The sequence below is a fragment of the Thamnophis elegans genome, chromosome 3 (assembly GCF_009769535.1).
Source record: "Thamnophis elegans isolate rThaEle1 chromosome 3, rThaEle1.pri, whole genome shotgun sequence".
Lineage (NCBI taxonomy): Eukaryota > Metazoa > Chordata > Lepidosauria > Squamata > Colubridae > Thamnophis > Thamnophis elegans.
In genome coordinates, this window is record NC_045543.1 from 57,068,692 (window position 1) to 57,096,276 (window position 27,585).

The 27,585-nt window shown below is 42.6% G+C and overlaps 2 protein-coding genes across 2 annotated transcripts; both read left to right on the forward strand.

Moving 5' to 3' along the window:
* Window positions 1-1,150: 1,150 nt before the first annotated feature.
* Window positions 1,151-21,057, forward strand: ALDOB (aldolase, fructose-bisphosphate B). The gene is made up of 9 exons (XM_032212514.1): window positions 1,151-1,260; window positions 9,201-9,317; window positions 10,349-10,560; window positions 11,147-11,201; window positions 11,902-12,062; window positions 12,222-12,305; window positions 14,146-14,320; window positions 15,935-16,134; window positions 20,460-21,057. Exons 2-9 carry the CDS (start codon window positions 9,206-9,208, stop codon window positions 20,553-20,555), a joined length of 1,095 nt encoding a protein of 364 aa, XP_032068405.1. The 5' UTR covers window positions 1,151-1,260; window positions 9,201-9,205; the 3' UTR covers window positions 20,556-21,057.
* Window positions 21,058-22,946: 1,889 nt separating this feature from the next.
* MRPL50 (mitochondrial ribosomal protein L50) lies at window positions 22,947-25,627 on the forward strand. Its single transcript, XM_032212554.1, has 2 exons — window positions 22,947-23,213; window positions 25,109-25,627. The coding sequence occupies exons 1-2, from the start codon at window positions 23,044-23,046 to the stop codon at window positions 25,494-25,496; spliced, it is 558 nt and encodes a 185-aa protein (XP_032068445.1). The 5' UTR covers window positions 22,947-23,043; the 3' UTR covers window positions 25,497-25,627.
* The last annotated feature ends 1,958 nt before the right edge of the window (window positions 25,628-27,585 follow it).

Consider the following 27,585-nt stretch of genomic DNA (forward strand, 5'->3'; position numbering starts at 1 on the left):
TGGATGGGCAGGAAGTTACAGGCAACTATTCTGTCTTTTAAAGCATGTTTCTTTCTTTTCACATCCAGAGAAATATTCTGCCTTTTCAATATGTCCTATATTTCATTTTTCTGGGAGAGGGCTGGATGATAACTTCCCACAAAACATATTGGGCAGCTTAGCACAGTTGGGAAAACTGAAGAGGTAACACCTGCACCTGTTCCATATGTTGGCCACGTACAAAATATTTCCAAGTCCCTGCCTTCCCAGGTCCTGGACCTATTTTATTTTATTTTATTTATTTTAGTTTGTCAAACATGTAAAAGATAAAAGGTATAAGTATAAACATAAATATGAACACAGGAAATGGGCACGAATAAATGGAGACAGTAAGAGAGGGACGGTAGGCACGCTGGTAAGCTTATGCACGCCCCTTACAGACCTCTTAGGAATGGGGTGAGGTCAACAGTAGACAGTCTTAGGTTAAAGTTATGGGGGTTTGGGGATGTAACAAAAGAGTCAGGTAGTGCATTCCAGGCATTGACCACTCTGTTGCTGAAGTCGTATATTCTGCAAACGAGATTGGAGCGATTTTCATTGAGTTTGTCTCTATTGTTTGCTCGTGTATTATTGTGGTTGAAGCTGAAGTAGTCATTGACAGGTAGGACGTTGTAGCAGAAAGTTTTGTGTACTATGTTTGGGTTAGAGTTAAGGTTTAAGGGTTAGGCATTAGGGTTGGAGTTAAGGGTTAGGCTTATGGCTTTAGGTCAGACCATAGGTGGCGTAGTTCTAGGCTAAATCTAGGCTGAAGTTAGCAGAAACAGCCCTTCACAAACAGCTTCAAAGCAAGGGAGAACTTTCTGGCTCTGATTTCCCCCTTTGCAAAATCTTGTTTCTTTCGTCATATGGAAGCGTTGCAAAATGTATTGCACTTGAGTACACAGGGCAGTTGCTTGTGTACTTATTATATCGTGGGGGTGTTTGAGGGGGAGGGAAGTAGGCAGGCAAGCAAACACACACACACACACAAAAACACCACTACCTTCTTATTGGGCCGACCTTATCACCCTTCACAGCCAATCAGAACTGCTGAGGAGTTCCACTGTGCCAACCAGCTTGAAGTGGAGGAAGAGGGAAAGAAAATTCGGGGAAGAGTTAACCAGCCGCGTTGCGCGAAAGGTATAAAAAGTTTCCGCGTGGCAGAATTCGTCCCGTTTGGCTGAAGCCACCTCATCCATTCACGAGAGCTTCTGGGAGAGGCGGTGAAGATCCACCGAAGCGGTACGTGCAAAGGCGCTCATGAGGGTTCTTGGGAAACTAGGGAAGAGAGAGAAAGTTTTTTTGGGTTGGTAAGTGGGGGGGGGGGGAGAGGAGAAAAGTCTAGATTGCCGGAGATGCTGCTTCTCCGCTCCAAACGGAGCCTCTCTAAGCTTTTACTGAAGGGTACAGGAGCTCCCTAGAGCTTTTGCCCATTGGTCGAGAAAGGTGCGAGTCAGTTCAACAATCTGGGAGAATTCTGGGAGTTGAAGTCCACAAGTCTTAAAATTGCCAAGTTTGGAGACCCCTGAGTTAAAGCCTCCAGTCCCTCAGAAAGCTACGTTCAGGAAGAGAGAGCGAGGATGTCTTCGTCTTCAAGAGTTGTGTAATTGTGTAACTGCAATTCGTTACACCATTGTACAGAGGCTTTTGGTCTTCCTATTCGGAAACGAGTCGCTTTTTGCGTCTGAAAATGGTTTGCATCTCCGGTGTAGAAAAGCCCTTTTCTCTTCCTAAATCTTCACTCGAGGGATTTCAACCCCTCTTAAAGCCGCTTACGGAATGTCTCCCTATCCGGAATAAGGCGACAAGTCCCGGATCCCTCAATGTCGTTAACAAGATTTGAGTGTCGGCTCTAATGATGCAATAAGTTAGTCCTGTTAAAAGCAGCCTAATTCTTTGCCACGTCAGCAATAAAGATGGATCGCCAAGTAAAAAGGAACAGAATGTAAGATAGAAGAACAGGTCAAAAGCGCTCCAATGGAAGTGGGAAGGGCAGAGGGCTGAAGTATGGTTAATACTTCTCTTTTGGGGTCTTTTACCATCTTAAATTGGAGGGATGGATCTGTGGCTCTTCCAGATATTGCGGAAGAAGAATTCTCAGCATCTCTGCTTTTAATCATGGAGCAACAGGACTGGAAGGGCTGGTCCTTCATTGTAAGGATAAGCAATCTTCATGAGATGATGACACACTTGGAATTTGGAAATTTTATTTATTTATTGGGCTTATAGAATCTTGTGAGCACTCTTCCACATACCACGAGAGAGGATGTACACCAGAGATTGTATTCAGCAGGTTCTGACCAGTTCTGGAGAACTGGTAGCGGAAATTTTGAGTAGTTTGGAGAACCGATAAATACCACCTCTGACTGGCCCTGCCCCCATCTATTCTCTGCCCCCATCTATTCTCTGCCTCCCGAGTCTCAGCTGATAAGGAGGAAATGGGGATTTTGTAGTAACCTTCCCCTGGAGTAGGGAGGGAATGGAGATTTTACAGTATTCTTCCCCTGCCACGCCCAGAGAACTGGTAGTAAAAAAAAATTGAATCCCACCACTGATGTATACAGGATTGACATACAGAATTGACAAAAGCTAAGCAATGACAGCCAGTCCCTAAAGAGCCATTTACCCAAAAGCAAACTGGTGGAGCTGTTCCTATTCCCCAGTAAGCATACATTTAAATCCCTCAGTGAGAAATATGTTACCCTTCAGGTATTGTTGGACTGAGGCTGCCATCAGTCTTTCCTATGACCGTGCTATCTTGGACTTATGACAATTAAGAGTTTGACAACATTCAAGGAACCACATGTTGCCCAACTGTACTCCAAGCAAGGTGGTTGTAGAGTAGGTTTGAACAAATGCTTAAGATGTAGGTTAATGTTCATCCAAGATTTCAGGCAAACATTCATTAAGGCTATGATACATGCCTTGTTAAGTCAAGGACTGCAAAATCTATTAGGAAAGCTGATTTACTGTCAGATAAGAAAATCCTATTATCTTCTCTACATAAAGAAGGTTCTTAGTTCTTACTGTGTGCCAAAACCAGAATAGTGGCCATGTGTGTTTTGACATACCAGGAGGAGGACAATATAAAGTCATTCAAAGAGTCATCTTTGGATGAGGAACACAGCTAGGCTTCCCATGGCTGTATCAGGACTACTTTTCTCCCAATGGTGTTCATCAGGGACATGGACTTTCCAATATTTTATTTTATTTATTTATGTATTGCTGGTATAGTGCTACCTTTTCCTCTATTACTTCTAAGAGCCCTGCTGGCACAGTGGTTAGAATGCAGTACTGCAGGTTAATTCTGCTGACTGCCAGCAGTTTGATCCAGACTGGTTCAAGGTTGACTCAGGCTTCCATTTCTCCAAGGTTGGTAAAACAAGGATCCAGATTGTTGGGGCCAATATGCTGACTCTGTAAAATGCTTAGAGAGGGCTGCAAAGCACTATGAAGCGGTATGGTGTATAAATTCTATTGCTATTTATTATACAAATACCGCAAAACTTTAATAGCTGGACTATTAGTGTTTATGCAATGGATGTGGAAAAAACTGAGATCCATTTATGGCTGAGCTGCATGGAAGCTGTGGTTCAAAGGATAAATATATAGATGAACACAGAACTGGAATGTTGGATTTCAAAACGCATTAATTCTTTTAAAGTCTGGGAATAATTCATTTATTGTCTGGGAAAGTCTTGTGGAAAGTGCTGGCAATAATTAGATACTTATCTCTGTGGTAGTACTATAGAGCCCCTGGAACATTAAAATTCACTAATGATAGGTGGCAAGAATTTCTTGGGTGCCTTGGGATACTATAGGACTTTTTTGGTGAAAAAAGAATGCATGCATATCACGACTAGTTTTTCCCCCCTTTATCAAAGCAATATTGGTCAGTTCTACACAAGCAAAGAGGCAGAAACTTCTGTTTTGCATGTTCTTTTCCATTATACAATCAAATACTTATTTATAATTCTTTTCTTTCAGATAAACTTTACACTCTGGAATCCTCCCCCACCCACACACATACATAACTAAATAAAATAAATATTTTTGTGAGCTCGTACTGTTACTAATCAAAAGACAGTATGGATGCATTCAATCCTTTCGTTCCAAATACTGTATATATTATTGTGTCCCATATTATGCTAAGTCAAAGAGGCATACATTGGTAAGATCACCCAGGAGAGTTATAGCTGTAATGTGATATTTGGACACTCATATATACCCATTGCATTCCATGAGCAAAGTGGAGAAATGTGCAGTACATCACATCTAGAAACTGTGAACTGATGGAAGGCTCCTTTTATTGGACTCAATATTGTGCTTGAAATAGTGAGTCCAGTAAATTCAATGGAGCAGGTTATGATCACCAACTCTTTGAAGTTGCCCTACTTTTGAAGAAATTCATGACTCTTGACCATAGTACTGCATACTATTCTTTCTCCTCCCCCACCCCACCTCCTCTTGAAATTTTAGAGCTTTCTGCTTGACTGAATGCTGTGCAAAAGGCAAGTTTTATCTTTTCACTCTTGCAGGTCTGCAAAAATCTACAAATGCACCTAGTGCATTTTAATGTTTAGTTGCACTATCGCTCTCTCTTCCTATGGCAAAGGCACCTATTTATCTTTGGCATTGCATGCTTTCAAACAGCTAGGAATGCAGGAGTTGGGCAAGGACAGGAGCTCAACCTGTCACATGGCACTTGCGTCTTGAACCCATCCACCCACATACCTTCAAATTAGTGTTGACTCCTAGCAACTGCCCTGACTTGTCCCTGCAGTTTTCTTGGCAAGATTTTTCAGAAGTGGTTTGCCATTGCTTCGTTCCTAGAGCTGAGAGTGTGTGACTGGCCCAAGGTCACTGAACTGGCTTTGTGCCTCAGGTGGGGCTAGAATTCACAGTCTCCCAGTTTCTAGTCAGATGTATTAACCACCACACTAAACTGCTTCTCATTCAATTGTAGTATAGAAGATTTATTTATTTATTAAATTTGTATTTTGCCTTTCATCCAAGACCTCAGTGAGCCACCATAAATAACACTACTCCTTCCTGTTTTTCACCATCATATCAATCATGTAAGGTATAATTAAATAAGTACTTTATAAACGCACTATAGAAAAATTCTGCTAATCCAGGATTCTTTTTAATCAATACAGCAAATCACTGTATTATCAAACCTGCTTAGATTGCTACTAAAGTCGATATCTTCTGGGTCTAGGAAATGAAAAGAGCAACCATTCTAATCCATGTAATGGCTGTACTCAGTGGTTAATTATTCTCCACACAACCATGGTTTAGACTTAGCAAAACTAAACATTAACTGTCCATTACCTAGGAACAAAAGTTGGACACACATCCTAAAAGACTCACAAGAGACCTTGCAAATTGTACATCTATCTCCCCTCCTAAAACACACACACACACACACACACACACACACACACACACACCAGTCCACACTGCAACAACCCTAGCTGGAAGGCACAATCCGCTAACCCTCTTCTGACCTCAGTTCTTGCACTTTGGTCTGTCATCTGATGTAATATTAACAGAAGACAACCTTTGTGCTATTTCTAATAGGGAAATATTTTCCCCCTCTATCTTCTTCTATAGCACTAAAGAAAGAGAGGGGGGACATGGTTTTTACATTCCAGCTAGGTTGACTGTTCCTGCCCAGATCCTGTTGTTTCGCTGCCAGAAACTTGATTAGGCAAACAGCCAAAAGTTTTCTTTACTTTTGATGCTCCTGATATATCTTAAATGCCACCGCATTTTTATAGTACTGCAATACCATGTTTTCACTGTGAAACTTTTAAGCTTGGAAAATGCAAATTATTTGTGTGACAAACAGGTTCAATCAGCACCTTATGGTGGGGGAGGAGGGAGTGGAAATTTTTTCCTAGAACCCAAAGTCTGTTATTTTATTATGACTTGTACTTTTCAAAAAAAAAAAAAAAGAAAGAAACTTTAATGGGTTTTTTTTTCAATGCAGTGTCAACTTCCTTTTAAAAATTGTCTCCAGAATTAGTCAAGTACAGGATGCCAAAATCTATTGATTGGTGATGGGGGAAATGGGGGGGGGGGAATAGGGTATAACTGCAATGAGCTTAACATCTATTTGCAAGTGAAAATATGTTTTTCCCTCTTGTTCACACTTATTTAGTTATTTGATTTATATAGTCGCCCATTTCACACATGTAACTTTATACTGCCAATTCTAAAGAACTCTCAGCAGTTTGCAATAAGACCTCAAACCAAAACCGAACCCTTCAATATTAAAAACAGTTTAATGGTTAAAACAGTTAAAACAAACTTTTTTAAAAGATGCATTTTAGTGTCTTCTTCCTATCAAAGATGTTTAGAGAGAAACTTTCCTTATATAGTCAGGCATTCATTTATTCAGATGGAAAAAACTTTGTACAATTTTTCTTAGGATCATATTTTGTGATCACCTGTGGTTTTGGATGCTCTTGTCATCCCAGGAAATATTTTTTTTAAAAAAGTGGTAGTGTTACACACATACAGACATTCACATGCTCAAGAAACAACAACTGAATGAAAAATTGTTGGTGACCTTCTACTTCTGCACCATAGAGAGTATTTTAACTTACTGCATCTGTGTATGGTTTGCCAATTGCACAGTGGCAGATAGGATAGCACTCCAGAGGGTCAACCTCATTGCCCAGAGGATCATTGGTTGCCCTCTCCCCACTTTGGAAGAGCTCTATAGCTCCAGCTGCCTTAAAAAAGTTCAAAACATTCTTAAAGATCCATCTCATGCTGGGCACTTTTTAAAAAAAAACTATTACCATCTGGCAGACGGTACAGGATAATAAAAACAAGGACAAAGGCTGAAAAACAACTTCTATCTCAGGACAGTAACCATATTGAATTCTACTGTATAGTGCAATACTAATGCAATATCAGATTAGAATTAGTAATTAGAAAATAATTACTACAGTCTTGAACGTCATTCATAGTGGCCAGTGGCAGATAATAGAACCACTTATCTTTTCTCTTAACAGAGTCTGAAACAGGACAATCCACAGCCTGCAATGAAGATTACCTGACCCATACCTACATAAATCATAGAAATTCACATGACCATTGCAGCCTCTGCATATATCATGTTTCCCTGAAAATAAGACCTCCCCAGATAATAAGCCCAATTGGGCTTTTGAGCGCGTGTACTAAAATAAGCCCTCCCCCCAAAATAAGCCCTCCCTGAAAGTATTGCAGCACAGTGGCAGCCATGAGGTGACCACACTTGCCACCTCCTGCACCTCAAAAATAAGAACTCCCCCAAAATAAGGCCAAGCACTTATTTTGGGGGTCAAAAGAAAATAAGACCCTGTCTTATTTTCAGGGAAGCACAGTAGTCATGTGATCAAAATTCAGATACTTAGCAACTGGCATATATTTATGACAATTGCAGTGCCCCGCAGCCATCTTTGGCAACCTTCTGACGAGCAAAGTCAACAGGGAAGCCTGATTCACTTAACAAATGGGTTATTAACTTAACAACTGCAGTGATTCACTTAACTGTGCTAAAAAACGATCGCAAATTGAGGCAAAACTCACTTAATAACTACCTTGCTTAGCAATGGAAGTTTTGATCTCTGGTTTTAAGTTGGGGAGCCTATTGTATCATTTTTATCAAGCCAGATGTTAATTAGATCAGAATTACAGAAAGGCAAAATGTCTTGGGTATCAATCTTAACAAACATGGAAAATAATTGCTCAGCTTGTTGTTCTTATTACCCAGGATCTAATAAACAGGAAAGGCTGAAAATGTGGGATTTCCCTGATTTTGTTTACCTTTCTTTTCTAAGTAAGGAATTTGTTTATTTGTAGGTTTTTATTAGAAGAAAATAATCTTATAAACTCCCCACTTCCCAGCCTTAAAATTAACAGGGTGCCACATATTACTTACATTTGAGATGGTCAGAAGGAGGACCAATTTCTAGAGATGCCAATGCTTCTTGCTTGAAGAATGTAGGACTATGTAGATATTGTTCCAAATTCTGAAGGTCCTTTGTGCGTGAAGCAAAGATGCACATTGAGAACATGTCCACATGAGGATTCTAAGCAGCTCCAGACATGTTTTCCATGATGTCAGCAGTGTTGGAAAATTAAGCTGGTTTATCTCCAGCTCAGCTGTGGCTTAGATGAGAGTGCTGCAGAACTCCTGTTATTCTTGCCTTCTCGTGTGGAGATGTTGCTGTTCCATTTTTCTTTTAGCAGGAACTCTTGCTTTATTCCTTCATCAACAAAATTTGGGCACTTATCCACCAGCCCTTATGACAGACCTCAGGGATACTCCTACCTGCATCCCACCCCACTGGGCCCCTTGGGCCTACCTTCCACCTGGCTGGGTCCCCACAGAGGCCTTGGGCTTACTTCCTGCCCCACTGGGCCTCACAGTTTTAGTTCCATTCTGGAATAAGAATGGAGAATTTGGTTTAAGTTGGTCCAACTACATACATTTCATTTGGCAGGGTGCCAGGGTTGAGTCTGAGTTTGTTTCTCACTATCCAGACCTTCACAGCCTCTAAACACTGAGATAAGACCTTGATCTCACCACTTAGTCAGGCTTAGCTTAGATATATCATCAGCTTAGTGGTCATACGTGATACTAAACAAGAGAGGGGAGAATGCCAAGTCCTAAGGCTCCCCGTATATCAAGGAACTCAGGTTCATAGTCTCCTTCCCACCAACACTGACTTGGACCAGTTATAAAGGAAGAGGAAAATCACTACAGTACAGTGCTTCCCATTCTTCATCCCCCAAAGTGGTCCAGAAAGACACTGCAGTCAATTGTATTGAAAACAGTTAAGACATCAAGGACTAGGATAGTCCTGGTTCCTCTAGAGATCACCAAAATTTGCACAATGGTATCTCTATACCAGGTTCCTGTCTGAATCCCAACCAAAATAAGTCCAGGGCCCTTTGAAGCTGAAGACATTTTTTAAATCCACTATTTATTGTTCTTTTGTTGTTTTACTGATATATAATGGCTGAAAACCTCAGTGTGGGTAAGAACGTGTCATTTTCCTGTTTAAATACACTATGCCAATATAATGATGCTGCTGTTGCTAAAATAAAATAAAAAAATCATAAGATTATTCAGATATCCAAATAAATGTATTTTAAAACTTTGGAATGATCTTTTCTTCCAGCCACCATGACCCACCACTTTCCAACTCTCTCTCCGGAGCAGAAAAAGGCACTCTCTGACACAGCTCAGCGGATTGTAGCTACTGGCAAAGGGATCCTAGCTGCAGATGAATCTGTAGGTAAGTGCCATCAAACCATCACTTTTGTTCTTTTCTATCGAGGCTGAAAGGTTAGATTCATTCATTTCACTAGTGAATGATTCAACTATAAGGGGCACCATTGTAAATGATGAATGAGGCTCATTTTCAGAGTTGCCTTAGACAAGCCAAGGGAAGATATTCAGAAAGGAATTTCACATTGTTTTCTAATCTCTCTCTGCTTTTCCTAGACTGCACATTTTCAGACCACAGGCAAAGGATAAAAAATGTGAATTTTTCAAATCAAAAATTGCTAGTATAATCCCAATTTCCCCATATGATATAGGAGAGAGAGATTAGCCAATTTTCTATAAATATCGAGAATATTTCCACATGATGTTGAAAGTGAAGTTTAAATTCCATGCCTGTGATCTGAAGGAGTATAATCCACATGGGTGATACTACCAGCAATACTTTAGATCCGTGATGGCGAACCTATGGCACATGTGCCTGAAGAGGCACACCTAGCCATGTCGCCTGGAATACGCAGTGTCATCCGTTCCGAGTTTCTAGCGTGTATGTGCATGCGAAGATCCGCTGGCTTTTGTGCTTGCAGCAGTGCCGGAAACCAGAAGAACTGATCTTCCATTTTCCAGAGTGAGCATGCACGCCAATCAGCTGATTGGTGTGTGCGCATGCACAGCGGTAACTGGAAAACTTGCTGGCTGCTGCGCATGCACGTACCGGAAACCGGAAGTTTATTTTCTGGCATGTGCATGCCCCCCGGGCAGCTCCTCTTCCTTGTCGCGGCTCAGATGAGCGTGCACCTGGGCAAAGTGTTCCCTTTTCAGCACTCAGTGCTGCGCACATATGCGCATGCTCTCTTTTTCGGCACTTGGTTCACCATCACTGCTTTAGATGATGGCATTTTACAAATCATTGCTTGTTATTCATGGATGCACACTCTACCATCTTCTTTTGCTTTTAAAACTTGTTATAAATAAAAGGACAGATGATAGGTAAAGGTCACCAACACGAAGTTCCTGACTTTTAGTTATTTCCCCTCTCCATAGGGACAATGGGGAACAGGCTGCAACGCATCAAGGTGGAGAATACGGAAGAAAACCGCCGTCAGTTCCGTGATATTCTCTTCTCTTCCGACCAGTCCATCAACCAACAGATTGGGGGAATTATTTTCTTCCACGAGACTCTCTATCAAAAGGACAATGCTGGGAAACTCTTCCCAGCTGTCATTAAGGACAAGGGCATCGTGGTTGGAATCAAGGTAAATAGTTTCAAAATCCTTTCCTGGATGTCTCAAAGGTGCTTTTTTCAAAAGGCAGCTGGACTGTTTTTTTTCCTTGAGGAAGAAGAAAACATTTTGCTTCTTACCCAAGAAGCTTCATCAGTTTTGATGAAGGGGGGATGGAAGGATCAGAACTGATCCCCACCATCAGAACTGATGAAGCTTCTTGGATGAGAAGCAAAATGTTTTCTTCTTCCTCAAGGAAAAAAAACAGTTCTGTTGCCTTTTGAAAAAAGCACCTTTGAGACAACTATGACCTGGCTGGCTGAGAATCTCCACAAATACCCTTTCCTAAAGTTAGTTGCTGCAGAAAAGTAGAAGTAGCCAGCTTTTATCTGCACTTCTATTGTAGTATGGATTGCAGGCCATGCAAAAACAAGGATAGTAAAGAGGGGGGAGTTGTGTTTTAGTCGAGTTACACAGAGTTTATGTGTGGTAAATCATCTGGGTAAAGTTGATCCCAGACCATCCAACATATATTGGTCGTACCCATGTTTAAATGATCTGTGTGCTTTACTATATTTTGTGATACATGTGCATTTAATGCTGTGTTAATTTTCTACAGCTGGATAAAGGCACAGCTCCATTGGCAGGAACTAACAATGAAACCACCATTCAAGGTAAACTTTCTTTTACGTCAAGGGTGTCAAACTTGTGGCGTCATGTGACATATCGGGACTTTTTTCCCCTTTGCTAAATAGGCCGGGAGTTTGACAGCCCTGTTTTACATCATAGAATTTTCAGAAACATTAGCTAGAATGTTAGATAAAAGGAGTGAAGAACAAGACTAAAGAACACAGTGCTTTTAAGTTGAAGGAAAAGACTTCTATAAACACTAAAAGCAAGAATAAATTAACCTTGGGAGGAATGGAACCCTAGATTGGGCAGGCAGGGTTGTGTTCTAGTTCTGAAAACTCAAGAAATTAGGAATAAAAAAGTAGAATTTATATTCAAATAGGAACACAATTACATGCTTAAGGTAGCAAAAGTAATTATTGTCACATGCCATAGGGGCAGTGCTTACAAAGTTTTATTGGTGAGTGGGGAGGAATTCTTGTCTAAAGCTTCCTCCAGATCACAAAACAATTCAACTTTTCTATCTGGTATTCCAAGCTTCCAGAAGGCGGTGGTTTTGTTTACATGGCATTCTTATCCATGGTTAAGATTGGTTGATGCATGGCCAATCAAGTATTTTTCAGTGCAACTAATATATTCAGTATTGGATTTTCATGACAAACAGAGCCATTAACTAACTTCATGGACTGAGTTTGCCGCATTGGAAAAACTCAACTGCTAAAATACTTCTACATTTGTCTTCAGGTCTGGATGGGCTTGCTGAACGCTGTGCCGAGTATAAGAAAGATGGAGCCGATTTTGGCAAGTGGCGTGCTGTGCTGAAAATTACACATACAACTCCTTCTACCCTTGCCATCCAGGAGAACGCTAACACATTGGCACGCTATGCTAGCATTTGCCAACAGGTATAATAAGGTCCCCACAAATATTTGGGTGCTGGAGACAGTTTGTCCAGAGGCTTGATAATGAATATGATTGTGAGCGTTCCTAGTTTTAACCTGGCTAAACTTAAGTATAGCCTATCTAGATTTCAATTAAATCTTCTCTCTCTGTTTAAATACCAGCATGGCTTAGTTCCTATTGTGGAACCTGAAATCCTACCTGATGGAGATCATGACCTGCAGCGATGTCAGTATGTGACTGAAAAGGTAAAGAGTTATTATTGTTGTTGCTGGTGCTGCTGTTGTTATTATTCATCATTGCACTGTCAGCCAGATGTTCAGACTGGGTTTGGCATTTTAGTTTACCTATCAAGTCCTTATAGGCAAATCTGGATGTTTGACTTTGTTAAGTATATCTCCTTTTGGAGACTAGAGTTGAGTAGCAGAAGGTAGCAAGGAATGTGCCGCTGAATAGTCACACTATCAATCACAGCCGCCGAAGTTAAAATAACTTTACTTGTTTTAACAAAAATAAAGTAGGATAAACTTTCTCCAAAACAAGCAATAAGTAGTCTTGAATTATACAACACGTTGGTTTACAGATGCTCTCCTCACGATTCACCATGTAGACAGGTAACTAATATACAGAGTAGCCACCATCCAATATACAGTATTCAACTCTAATAACAAGCATGGAGAACATACAGGAACAACCAGGAACAAAGCAGTAGTAGTTCCTGCTCCCTCTTATGGCTGATTAAAGCAACAGCATCCAATCGCATCTCACTTGAGCATTTAAAGTGACAGATACATTATTTCAATCATGGCACACACACACACACACACACACACACACACACACACACACACACACAGAGTATATTGTCAACCCAAGATTAAGATTATATCCCTAACAGATATTGTCGCAGGATAGAAGCTGTTCCAAGTAAATCTGCTTTCTGCAATTGACATCATCAACATTATTAGTCTGGTCCACTTTTCATTCTAAAATTAAATTCCCTTGGGTGCAATAGTCTCATCCCTGGTTATCAGGGTTTACTCACTTAAAATGTATTTCTACTCTTCAAGGACTTCAAGTCCAAACTGTTTTGTGTCTGTCAATATTCATTCTACTCCTAAATTATGGGTACAAATTAGAGGTTTGTGCAGACTTGTAATTTTATTAGAAATAAATAGGCAAAAGTACATGCAAACCATGAAAAAAAAGTCAGCTTTGAAATCTTGGTTTAATGCCTTTTGAAGTGAAACAACTAAAGATCAAGATTTGTTTTCTCCATTTTTAAAAAATATAAGACAAGCATATGTTACTGAGTCACACCTTCCTACAATTCTTATCCTGGACCATAATGGCTGAGGTTAAAGGAAGTTGCCTACTTGACATCTACAATAGCGGTCCTCAATCTTCGTGGCTTGGCAGCCCATCAGGGGAGACAAGGGAATCAGGCCATGTGAGTAGCGGTCCAGCACACACACACACACATGCTCACGTAGCTTGACTGCAAGTTGAGCTGTGCACACTTGATGTACACGCTGGCCCACTGATCACACGGCCCAGTTCCGAATAGGCCACCGTCCAGTAGTGGGCCGTGGGTTGGGGACCCCTGATCTAAAGGACCTGTTTAGATGTAAGCAAAGTGTAATCAATGATAATGTGTTGCACTCCTATCATTTTCAATCAGTGTGAGTCAGTGGTGGGTTTCCATTTTTTTACTATCGGTTTGCTCGTGCGTGCATGTGCGCTTGCACACACTCGCATGCACAGAAGCATCCGGGCAGGTAGGCAGAGCCTCCCGCTGCCACTACTGGTTCACCCAATCTGGGCCGAATGGGGAACAACCCACGTCTGGTGTGAGTGTTAATGAATGATAGAGGCTATAGTCCGACACCGAAGGAAAGTACCAGACTGAGGAAGGACAGCCATCTTGAGTAGCCATGGAGACACTGAAGAAAACTTATTGGCAAGATTGTTGCCGAAACATCTTGTTTGAGGATAAAGGTACACTTATCTGAGAATTACCACACTAAAAGAAGTGGGCCTATAAACATGTTCTAAACACTTTCACCATCACTTTTCTTTGCATTCCAGGTGCTGGCTGCTGTTTATAAAGCCTTGAATGACCACCATGTTTATTTAGAAGGGACACTGCTGAAGCCCAACATGGTGACAGCTGGACAAGCTTGTCCCAAGAAATATACCCCACAAGATGTGGCCATGGCAACAGTTACAGCTCTCCTTCGGACAGTTCCAGCAGCTGTTCCAGGTAATTCTTCAGACCCTATGATTTGAGCAACAGAACTCTCTTCAGTTATTATTTAATTTCAGGTTTTCCTACCTAATTAAGGCTGTTTTAAAGATAATTTGAGCATCCTGAATCAATATTTCTTGGTTTGTGAAGGGAAAAAAATGTGGCGTTTTCATGTGAACGTTCTATCCAATAGTGAGAATTGATTTTAGGCACACAAAATCTTTTTGCACTCACACTTGCCAATTGTGCAGCTACCTTCAGAGCTGTCAAACTCACATCGTCACGGTGGCATCACGTGAGGTATCAGGACTCCACCCCCTTTGCTAAACCGGGCATGGGCATGGCCAGTGCGTGACGTATCCGTCCTGCAGGCTGGGAGTTTGACAGCCTTGCTCTAGCTCCTTATTCCAGAAGTGTACTGGGTCTTCACATCTTACTTTCATCTCATGCTTTAATGGAGTGACTAGGTACGGCAGTTCCTGCTATCACTCCCATCTTGCATGGTAACTTACTGGAGTTCACTCCCTTCCTTAGGTATGTGAGACAGTCCATTTTTATTTTAAATGAATGTTTAAAGCACTAAATAGCTAGAATCAGGTGATTTGAAAGGCTCCCTACAAAATGTGGCCTATTAGGGGCAATAAAGGTCCATCTTATGTTACTGAGATGTTTTTTACTGGGGCAGCCCCATCTTTATTACAACTTCTCAGTAGAAAGGTTCCTGTCTTCCTTTGAATAAGCCAGAAAATTTCAGTCTACATTTAAATGATTGTACGATGCAGGTTCAAAATTTATCAATCCTAATTTGACATCTTGCTGGGTTTGGTTTTATTATGTTTAGATGTGGCCTCTGTTGAAATGGAATGTTTACAGGATAGCGTAGTTTAAATTATCTGTCTTTTAATTGTTCTTTTTAAAAATTCTTTAAATTCTTGAAAAATAAGAAATTCTTGAAAAACATGAAAAGTAAACTACCTTGAGGAACTTTCTCCCTTGAAAGGGGAATTTAAAAAAAAATGATTTGATAAGAAATATTTGAGGCACATAAACAGAAGTGAGTGAAGTTGAACTTCACATATTTTTCATGACAATACGATAGTCCTCGACTTATGACCATAATTGAGACCAAAATTTCTGTTGCTAAGCGAGACAATTAAATGAGTTTTGCCCCACATTACGACCTTTCCTGCCACAGTTGTTAAGTGAATCACTACAGTTGTTAAATTAGTAACATAGTTATTAAATGAAGCTGGCTTCCCCATTGACTTTGGTTCTCAGAAAGTCTCAGAAGATGATCAAGTGGCTCTGAGACACTGCAACCATCATAAATATGAACCAGTTACCGAGTGTCCAAATTTTGATCACATGACCAAAGAGTTGCTGTAACGGTCTAAGTGCAAAAAATAGTCATAAGTCACTTTTTTCAGTGCCGTTGTAACTTTGAATGGTCACTAAATGAATGGTTGTAAGTCAAGGACTATCTGTAATATGGAAGTAGCTAACCATCATTTCTTTCTGAGATTTTGGTCTAATCATATAAAACATCATATGAAAGATCACTATGAATCCAGCACAGTTACTTTATCATTTAGAAATTTGAGCCATCTTGTAATCTGATTCAAACTGCAGGAATTTGCTTCCTTTCTGGGGGCCAAAGTGAAGAGGAGGCCTCCATTAACCTCAATGCTATCAATCTGTGCCCACTGCCCAAACCCTGGAAGCTGACTTTCTCATACGGACGAGCTCTACAAGCATCAGCGCTGGCTGCCTGGTCTGGCAAGCCTGAGAATAAGAAGGCTTCCCAAGAGGCCTTCATGAAACGGGCAAAGGTAAGCCAATATCCTTAAGAACTAGAATCTCAAAGGTGCCAAAACTAAACAACATAACCAGTATATGTTTCAAACTGAAATATTATTGCTTTCAGTCAAGCTATTTCTAGCATTTTTTCACTAACAGAACAGGGATGGATGCATCTTCCCTCAAATTTCATTTCTTTTAAAATGATCCAGCTATCTGTTACCATACTACTGGATACACTCTTTGGAGGACAAATTTATAAAAGGGACCCATAATTATAATTGAAAAATGTGCCCCAAGTACAAAAAAGCTCATCTGTCCTGGTATATCAGGTAAAAATCTAAATATGTCATTAAGTCAGTAAACCCAAGTTAAATGAGATACACCTGAGTTAAACCAAGCTCAGAATGATAGAACCTCACCATGCAAATTTTGTGATCAAATCATAGTAGTTGTACTATAAAAGGGATAGTTTAGTTTAGTGGTTAAGGTTAAGGTGACCAGACGTCCCGATTTTTGCGTGACAGGCATGCTTCCGCACAATTTGTCCCGTGTCCCAGGGGGAGGGTCTTAAAAAGTCCTGATTTTTGTGACCGGACCCGGAAATAAGCCTGCCCTGCCCCCAGTCCCAGCCGGCCGGTATTTTGTCCCTTCTGTCTCCCCGTTGCTCAGAAAAGCAACTCTGGGAAGGTCCTTTGCTAGCAGGCAGGTTCTTTGCCGCCACCAAAGGACCTTCCCAGAGTTGCTTTTCTGAGCAACGGGGAGACAGAAGGGACAAAGTACCATCCATTTTCCCCGTGCCACGAGGGCAGCAGGAAGACTAGGACAAGGATCTCCTCTCGGCTCCAGCCTGGGAGAGAAGCAGCAGAGAAAGGTAAACCAGCATTTTATATTTTATTTGCTTTATTTGCTTTCGGCCCGAGTGGGGTGGGGAAAACACCTTGCCAGAGGCTGCTGGAGAACTCTTTCCGAAGAGAGGGTTTGGGAACTGGGCGGGCGAGATTGGAGCGGGCAGGCGCGGAGTGCACTTGCTCCCCTTTCCCATGGCCCACCTTTCCCCACGGAGGCTGTGGATGCAGCTGCTGGCTGTGCAGGTGGCCTGGAGGGAAGCCCCGAACCTCCTGGCATGGACCTGGCGTTGGAGATCCTCGTTTCCAAAGCATAGCATTATTTCACTCCTCTCCCATTTTCGGGGGGGGGGGGAGCTATGAGAAGCGGGTGGTGGGCACTTGGGGAATATTTGTGTCCTTGGGAGATCTGCTCTTCCCCACCCCTTACCTCCGAAGGGGAGGCCAGGCATGGGAGAGGGTGCTAATGATAATGACCAATTCCCTCCTGTTTCTGCGGGTTTGGGGGGGGGGGAAGAGAAGGTAATTGCAGAGCCTGGACTGAAGTTAGGAGGCTGACTCGCTACAATAAACGGTGACCATTATTTGGAGGAAGAAAAAAACGTAGCCATGCGATGGAGATTTGCTCTTGCAGAACCTGCATGATCTTTTTTTCCCCAATTTTTTTAAAAAGCCTTTTAAACATTCTTATTCCTAAAGGCAAAAAAAACCCCATGAGGCTTGCTGGAGAACGGAGCGGTGACGTGCGAGGGGGGGGTGGAGTGCCGTGGTGGGGGGAGATGTTGCTGAAATAATTCCATCTATCAGGAACTCGGAGGTGGGGGGGGGGGAGGTCAGTGGGAAGCCTTTGCCGGCCAGACGCCAGCCGTAGCTCTGAAGTTGCTTTCCTTTCTAACTGAAGCAACAGATGTTTCTCCTGCTTAACATCTCAGCGTTTTTCGCATGGGGCGGGCTGCAAGAGGGAGTGAGTGAAGACGTTTTTCTGGATTGCTGCAAAGCAAGTCTGGGGAAGTCCTTTGGGCCGGCTAGAAAAGGTCTTCACTCACTCCCTCTTCTTGCAGCATGCCCCGATGCGAAAAACGCCGAGATCGGCGCACTTGGGGCTGCTGCTGCTGCGACGTCCAGGGAGGCTCAGCTGGTCTGAGTAACATGAGGGATCACCCTCATGTTACTCGTCTTCCCGGATGGGCTCTTTTGTTCAGCCTGTAATTAAGGTTCTTTGTTATGTCTTAGAAAATATCACCTGGTTAAAAAGAAGGAAGAGGCTCCGCTGGTCCGGAGCCCATCTGCAGGTTGGGAGGGAGGGAGAGACACACAGAAAGACAGACAGACAGAGACACAGAGAGAGACACACACACACAGAGTGAGTGATTGAGTGAGTGAGTGAGAGAAGACAGACAGACAGACAGACACGCACACACACATACACACAGAGTGACAGAGAGAGAGGAAGGGAGGGGAGAGAGATAGAGAGGGAGGGAGGGAGACAGAGACACACACAGAGTGATTAAGTGAGTGAGTGAGAGACAGACAGACAGACACACACACACATATATACACACAGAGTGACAGAGAGAGAGGAAGGGAGGGGAGAGAGATAGAGAGAGAGGGAGGGAGAAAGACAGAGAGAGACACACAGGGTGAGTGATTGAGTGAGTGAATGAGACAGACAGACACACACACACATACACACAGTGTGACAGAGAGAGAGGAAGGGAGGGGAGAGAGATAGAGAGAGAGGGAGGGAGGGAGACAGAGACACACACAGAGTGATTAAGTGAGTGAGTGAGAGACAGACAGACAGACACACACACACATATATACACACAGAGTGACAGAGAGGGAGAGGAAGGGAGGGGAGAGAGATAGAGAGAGAGGGAGGGAGAAAGACAGAGAGAGACACACAGGGTGAGTGATTGAGTGAGTGAATGAGACAGACAGACACACACACACATACACACAGAGTGACAGAGAGAGAGGAAGGGAGGGGAGAGAGATAGAGAGAGAGGGAGGGAGGGAGACAGAGACACACACAGAGTGATTAAGTGAGTGAGTGAGAGACAGACAGACAGACACACACACACATATATACACAAAGAGTGACAGAGAGGGAGAGGAAGGGAGGGGAGAGAGATAGAGAGAGAGGGAGGGAGAAAGACAGAGAGAGACACACAGGGTGAGTGATTGAGTGAGTGAATGAGACAGACAGACACACACACACATACACACAGTGTGACAGAGAGAGAGGAAGGGAGGGGAGAGAGATAGAGAGAGAGGGAGGGAGAGAGCTTTCAATTTGTAGGGATGTAACCTGGCTGTTTTTGCCTGCTCTCAAAAAGATGAGCAGGGTTGAACCTGGCTAATAATTGGAGGGGAACCCACCTGGGAATCTCAGTACTGTATATTTAATAGGAAAATATTAAAAATTGTCCAAAAGCAACAATGACAATTTCCATACTACTGCTAAGAAAATTACGACACATCAATAAAATTATAGGAGCTGAGTTTAACTCAAGAGAAACTTTTCTAAAGGTAGACAGTTATATAACAATTCCACAATTCTGAAAGAACAAGCTTGTTCTATATGAAATTTAATGCTACAGCAGAATGAAGTAACACTGAAGATAAGCGCAGGTAGTTCTCAATGCACGGCCACAATTGAGCCCAAAATTTATGTTGTTAAGTGAGAAATTTATTGAATTTTGCCCCATTTTACAATTTTTCTTGCCACATTTGTTAAGTGAAAAAAAATTTTTTTTAATCAACACCCCCCCCCCCCCCCCAGTCAATGGTGTCCCTCTTTACCAATGTTAAAATCTGGTCACCTTAGTTAAGGTATTGGTTAAGTGGTTAAGGTAGAAGCCAGGAGACAGACAGTTCGAGACCCATGCCACCTTAGGTATAAAAACCAGCCGGGTGATTTTGAGCTCTCTCAGCCCAACCCACCTCACAAGGTAGTTGTTGTGAGGAAAATAGGAGAGAGAAGTATTAGGTACGTTTACCGCCTTGAGATGTATTTAAAGACATTAAGAAAAAAGAGGAGACTTCTATGATAGCATCATTAAAGTGAAATGTACACAGTTAGATGTGAGGATTTTCTACCATTGTCTTGTGGTATATTTAATTCACAATTCCTCTTGATTGTCTCTATAGCTAATGCATTTGTGCTATCTAGAAAAGATTTATTACTACATAACACATATAATATACAAATATTTCAAATTTAATGCAATTTTTCACATTTGATATAAAATTACATTGTTTATATACTGTAATTACATGTTATCATAGTTGATATAAATATAGTCTGTGAACAGGTGTATTTTTCCACCAGTCAAATTGACCGCTTAACGTCTTGTAAAAACTGTTCAGTATAGTTAAATACAGTACTATAACAAGGGCACGCTGAGTAACACCATGCTTAGAAACTTAAGCTTGGCTTAGATTAACTGATTTTTCTCAATTGTTTATTTTTGTTACTACCTGTATCTTTCCCTTTTCTTTTTCAGATTAATGGCTTAGCTTGCAAAGGCCAGTACGTCACATCTGAAAAGAGCAGTGGAGCAGCCACCCAATCACTGTTTAGTCCCAGTTACACATACTAGTGTTAACAACCAAAACAACCAATCTCAAGAACACCAAGGATCCCTCATTTCAACCCTGAGCTACAAATATTCTCCTTTATTGACATACTAGTACATAAAGCATGGCAGTTCAGTCATCTTCTCTCCTACAGTTGGCAAAAGGCCAAAAGAGAAAACATCCCACAATATATATTCCTAGTAGGAACAGCAAATGGATGAATTGCAATAAAAGCCATCATGGTACTTTGTAAATCTTTTGGCACCATGCAAATGAATGTAAATACATTCATAAGGAACCAGGCAGGTTTTAAGGATCTAATCTATCATTCATTGGTCTACTGCCTTTTTATGACTCCCTCCCTTCCTATTATTATCCAAGAGGAGAAATGTGAATAAAATGTCCATGTAATGAGAACAACGTGAAAATACCAAGAAAGAGGAAGCAGAGAAAGCCTTTTCCAGTCTATAAACTCTGAGCAAATGTCTTACCACTGTGAAAAGATTAAACGGCTGTGAAACTTTGGCCAAGACTGTATCCGTCATTCATTTCTGGTCCCATTGTACTTTTGCTTTTTGTGGGACAATCCAATTCTGCTATGGAAGGCACATCTGATTTGAAAATCTCTCTAAAGACCCTTTCAGATGTTTTTCCTGCAAAGGGGGGAGGGAGGGAAAGAGAGAGAGGTTTTATATTTAAAACAGAATACACCTAGAACCTGAACTATGTAAGTGCAAGAAATGAACTATTTATTTAAGTACTTAAAAGAAACACATTGTATAGAAAAGCCATCACCCAGGGAAATCCTGCTTTAGATAAATGATCCATAGGCCCAAATTATCTATTGGCTAAACCAAATTATATACTTGTACAAATGGACCTGTCTGCTCAAAAACTCTATTGACCCAAAGCAACAAGAGATCTTTGGTGGCAGGAATCAGGCATAGCCTAATTTCAATGTCCTTGTTTAATCACAGCCCTTTTCAGCTTCTGCTCATAGGGAGGTTCTATTTTTCTGTCATCTATTACAATTTGATGTTTAATGTCAGCAGAAGCTAGTGGACCAGGGGTATCAAGCTCAAGGCCCAGGAGCCGGATTTGGCCCACAGGATGCTTAGATTTGGCCCGTGGGGCCACCCTGGAAACAGCAAAGGGCTGGCCCATAGTGCCTCTTCCAGCGAAAACGGAGCTCCCTCCCTAGCTCCGTTCTCCCTAGCTCCGTTTGCAGAGGGTTGCAGGAGGCTGTGCCAGCCAAAAACAGAGCTCGGGGGCCCGTTTTCGCTGGCAGAGCACTCTGGTCTCCACAGATGCCTTGAACACAAGTGATGTCAAGCTGGCCACGCCCACCTTGGACTCCCAAGGTCAAACACAACCGTGATGCAAAAATTGAGTTTGACACCCCTGCAGTAGACAGTTCATTTCTGTTTTCATATAAAATCCATTCCTTTGTGGGAATAGCATTGAAGGTGTCTGCCGAAAGCAGTATCTATTCTAAACAATGCACACAGTGCGCATGGACATGCTACCAACATAAAACAGCAGTGCTTCAACGTATTGGTCTAGAGGTGGATTTGCAGGAATACTTGAGTAGAAATAAAATAGCCTGGTTTAATATCTTAGTCAAGAATGAGTCTTGAGTCCAACCGGACTAAAAGGATGGGCTGGGCCATTTTTGCAACTTGGAAAAAAACGAGAGTGTGAACAACGCCTCAATCAGCCATCAGCTGCCTCTTGGCTTCAAAGCTCACCTTACCAGCATTTCCAGTTTTCACATGCCAATCTTTCCAAGGGCAGGACACAAAAGACACACTTTTGTGGGGCCGTCTTTGGCCACCGCCCAAACAAAATGGAGAAATGACAGATAGTCCTCAACTTATGACCACAACGGAGCACAAAATTGGTTACTTGAGACATTGGTTAAGTGGGTTTTGCCCCATTTTATGACTTTTCTTGCCACAGTTAAGTGAATCACTGCAGTTGGTAAGTTACTAACCCAGTTGTTAAGTGAATCTGGCTAGCCCATTGATTTTGGCTTGTCAGAAGGTCGCAAAAAGTGATCACATGGCCTTGGGACACTGCAATGGTCATAAATATGAACCAGTTGCAAAGCAAGTGAATTCTAATCACATGATCATGGGGAAAATGCTGCAACGGTCGTAACTCTGAAAAATGGTCGTAAGTCACTTTTCTCAGCGCAGTTGTAACGTCTTTGAATGGTCACTAAACAACTGGAGGACTAACTGTATAAATCTCACCCAAAGAGAATGGAAATCACATTCCAGCTAGACCCAGCGATCTTCGCTTCTCTGCGGCGGAGAGGGGCAAGAAAGTCACGGTGCAATTAAAACCTGCTCAGTTTCAAACTGATGCTGCTTGTTTTCCAATAAAAGCTGAGCCAAGCTGTTCTATTTTCTGATTACAAGAGACTCCGCATTAAGGTAGCACTAATCGCGTCGAGTTACCTCTAAGTAGTATGTCTCTTTGGGAAAGGCACAAACTACACATCCCACAATGCCAAGGGTTTTCGCGGAAAGGGCTTTCCGCGCTCTCTCTTGCCCAGCGGCAGGGCGGCGCTTTCTATGCGTCGGCAAGATGGCGGCTCCCAGCGTGCTGCTGAAAGTGTGGAGACACCGGCTGAGTTTGGGGGTTCCTGGACGCAGGAGTTTCTGGGGAGGAAAGAAGTAAGTGTCTGATGGGCCTCTTTCCATGCAGCAAGCGCGGAAAGAGGCTCACCATATTGGGATGGATATATAACATGGGGATAAGTTGGAGTGAGATAGTGGGGGAATGGTTAACGGCAGGGGTTCCCAAACTTGGCAACTTTAAGACTTGTGGACTTCAACTCCCAGAATTTTCCAGCTAGCTATGCCAAGTTTGATGACCTCTGGTTAACGGAATTGTGGTGCCAAAATTCAAATGCCACTAGATGGCAGCAAAGAGAAACTCTGGGCTGCCCTCTTATGGTCGCCCAGATATTTGCAGGAGAGAGTGAGTCCTTGGAATGCAACATCCAAATTTTCTCATCCTGCAGCTTTTACCTGGAGAGCCTCCAGTTGTGTGTTGAATGTCAGGCACTTTTAAACTTAAGTCTTTCGTATTAGGTTTTCTGATCTCTGAAGTTGCAATGATTAATAGTGCTCTTCCCAGGGTGATATGTTTTTCAAAACCCTGATTTACAGTTCCACATTTTCCTGCCAATGTGGTTGGTTAGATTCTTTTATTGCTGGCAACTTTTAGCTCTTTGAAAATAAGGGGGGGGGGATTCCCCATGTCCCAGTGTACAGTGGGACCTCAGTTCCCGAATGGCTCAGACCACGAATAATTTGGGTGCCAACCAAAAAATCACTTAACACATTTCTCACTTAGCAACATAAATTTTGAGCTCCGTTATGGTTATAAGTTAAGGACTACCTGTATAAGTACCATCCACTGAAGGAGGGTACAAACAGCCTTTATATGGTTGTATAATAAATGCTGATCAGTCAGTAATGATGTCAAATGCTGATCATAACACAGATTAGGTTCTCTGCCTATAGTGAGGTAAGCAGAACAATAAATTGGAGGTCTGCATTAACTAGTTTTTGTGGTTAGTTCCTTCCTATTTTCCATTTAAAAATAAAGTGCTAGCTTAAGATGACTCTTGAGGGAACATCAGCAAATACCTAAGCAATCTATTAAGGAGATGTACTTTTGCTCAAGGGCTTTGGTAATTTGAAAATTTAGGTTCAAGTAACTGATTTATTCCTTCAGCAAACTGAGCAAAGTAGTCAGATTGGTATTAATAAATATGAGGTGTGTCCCTGAAGTATGAGATTTTGAGGGAAAGGATTCTGAGTTTAGATGTATGCCTACATATGCAGCAGTTTTAAACAATCCCAATAAGATTAGGTGATGTCAAGGCTTTTTTAACCAGTTGATCTGTGGGACAGATCTCTGAACCAAGAAGACTGCCAACAAAATTCCACACAACTTATTTTTTTATTTGTCACAGAGGTCTATTACTACCCATGACTTTATGAAAAGAGTTGATCATTGACTTCATTTGTTTGGATTTAAGTAATATTGTGTTTTGATTTACAAACATTTATACAAGCCACAAACTATTTTGGGAGAATGATTACCTTGGAATAAAGGATATAAATTATAAATAGTAAGCCTTTGAATATGAAGGTGACGATAAGGTAAAGGTTCCCCTTGCACATATGTGCTAGTCGTTCCCTACTCTAGGGGGCGGTGCTCATCTCTGTTTCAAAGCCAAAGAGCCAGCGCTGTCCAAAGATGTCTCCGTGGTCATGTGGCCGGCATGACTAAACGCTGAAGACGCACGGAACACTGTTACCTTCCCACCAAAAATGGTTCCTATTTTTTTACTTGCATTTTGACATGCTTTCGAACTGCTAGCTTAGCAGAAACTGAGACAAGTAATGGGAGCTTACTCCATTACATGGCACTAGGGATTTGAACCGCCAAACTGCTGACTATTCTGATCGACAAGCTCAGTGTCGTAGCCACTGAGTTCCCCATCCCTTTGAAGGTGACACTAGGTTGGGTTAAAAATCCTCTTCTATTTCAACAGGAAACAAGATCAACCATCAGTAGTAGAACCCGTGAAAGATGTTTACCCTGTGATAGATGTCTGCCCTCCACCACGAAGTAGAAAATACCTTCCTCCTGAACATGTCCAGAATCATCTAGAATCTCATGTGAGAGAGATTTGGGGAGCCTCAGTTTCGAGTGACTGGCAGAGGATATCCCTAGCAGATGTTGGTTTAAAGTATCGGCTATTGGCACAAATGGCAGCAGATCTGGACCATACAGTCCCCAATAACCAGCTCCATCAAATGAAGAGTGTGGGCGATGTCTTGGATTTCTACAGTACACCTATAAAAGACATCTCAAAGTTAGATGAGCTGGGCATGCAAGAGCTTCCATCAAATCTGAAGATCAATTGGACTATTGATTAAAACAAAATTACTGCTGTCATTTGTCCTCGGTAAAACAGCATCAGTATAAGTGCAGATAAAGCTTACTTTTGTTTTCCCAAGTTTCCAAATAATGTTTCTTACCCCCCTGCAAATAATAATACTGTAATTCAGTGGTCCCCAACCTTTTTATCGCCGCGGACCAGTCAGCCTTTGATAATTTTACCGTGGCCCGCTGAGCGCGCGCAGGGGTGGAGGGGCGTTGTTCGCTGCAGCGATCATGGCCCCCAGCCATTAATGTCTAAACTGCTGCAAGATATACTTAAATATTGATAAAATGTGAGGGGGTGTACTCACTTCTGTGATATCTATCCATCCATGTCTGTCTCTGTCTCTCTCTCTCTCTGTGTATGTATGTGTGTATGCGTGTATGTGTATATATCCTCTATCTATCTATCTATCATCTATCTATCTATTTATCTATTTATCCATCCATCCATCCATCCCTCTCTATCTATCAATCACCTATCCACCATCTATCTATCTATTCTAGCTGGCTGGGCAATTTGGGGAGTTGAAGTCCAAAAGTGTTAAAGTTGCTGAGATTGAGAAATGAGGACGAAACAAAAGGGAAGAGAATGAAACAAGGTCGTAGAGAGAGATTGCAAAATGAAAGGGCAACTTCTCTTTTTATTTCCTTCCACCCCCACCACCCCCACCACCCCCACCGTGCCTCTCTGGCAATTGGCTGCCCAGGAGGTGGGGAGGGGAAGATGTTTCACAGACAGCTGCCACCCGCCCATCTCTCTCTCTCTCCCCGCCTCCCCATCTGACCTCGGCTGCTCCACGGCGGAGACCCCAGAAGGCAAGCAAAAAAAAAAAGGGGGGGCTCAGGAGTGGGGGAAGAAAACAAACCCCATCACGTTCCTATCTGTGAAAGCTCCCCGCTCCCTTCCTGGGCAGCCAATTGCCAGAGAGGCAGTGTGTGTATGTGTGTGTGTGTGGGGGGGGGATTTGGCAGCCCGCGGCGCGCCTAGTCCGCTGTGGAACGCGCTGCCACCCGCCCAGCACTCGCTCTCTCGCTCTCTCCCCCCCTCCAATCTCCTGCTTCTGCTTCGACCGGCCAGCAACTTGTCCCCGCTTGCCCGGGGACTGGCCTCTGATTGGCTGGCGGGGAGAAAGCCTCGCCAGGGAAGGAGGCGAGGACTCCGCGGTGACGTCATGGGGACGGCGCCCCCAGGTAGCGGCGAACCGAACGCGCTCCGTCTCCACGGGCTACCAAGGCGGCCGGGCGGGCGGCCGGGGTGGGAGTGGGGTTTGGACCGGAGAGGCGGCTCTCGGGTTCGAGTCCCGGGGTTGATCTCAGGCTGCGCGTGTGGGTGAAGAGGCAGCAGGGATCATGGCCCCTGGCCGCTGCAGCGATCATGGCCCCCGGCCGCTGCGCGGCCCGGTGCCAGGTACTCCACGGCCCGGCACCGGTCCACGGACCGGGGGTTGGGGACCACTGCTGTAATTCATCCAAGCAAATAATTCATGCATGCTTTTTTTTGAAACAAAGAACTGGAGAGGGTGATTTTTTTCCCAGGCTGTTCTTCATCGGAGGAGACTATGGAGATCCAAATGAGTCGCCAGAAAATAATATTTGAGACTTGATTTTCCTCTTCTTCTTTTTACCTTCATTTATCGTGTATATGTTCATCAAGAGAAATTCTTATGTTGGTCATATATAAAATGGTGTTGAGGCAGCAATTAATTTAGTCTATTAGACATTGGAGGCCTCTCACACATAGCAAACTTCTCTTGGGAAGAAATATGCACCATCTTAACCATATAAGACAGCTGTGAATACTTTTTTTTTAACCTACATCAGTGAATTTCATTTGCTGTATTCAGTATAGAGCCAAGATGGCGCAGTGGTTAAATGCAGCACTGCAGGCTACTGCTAGATCAGCAGGTCAGCGGTTCAAATCTCACCGGCTCAGGGTTGACTCAGCCTTCCATCCTTCCGAGGTGGGTAAAATGAGGACCCAGATTGTTGGGGGCAATATGCTGACTCTCTGTAAACCGCTTAGAGAGGCCTGAAAGGCCTATGAAGCGGTATATAAGTCTACTGCTATTGAGTAACATGATA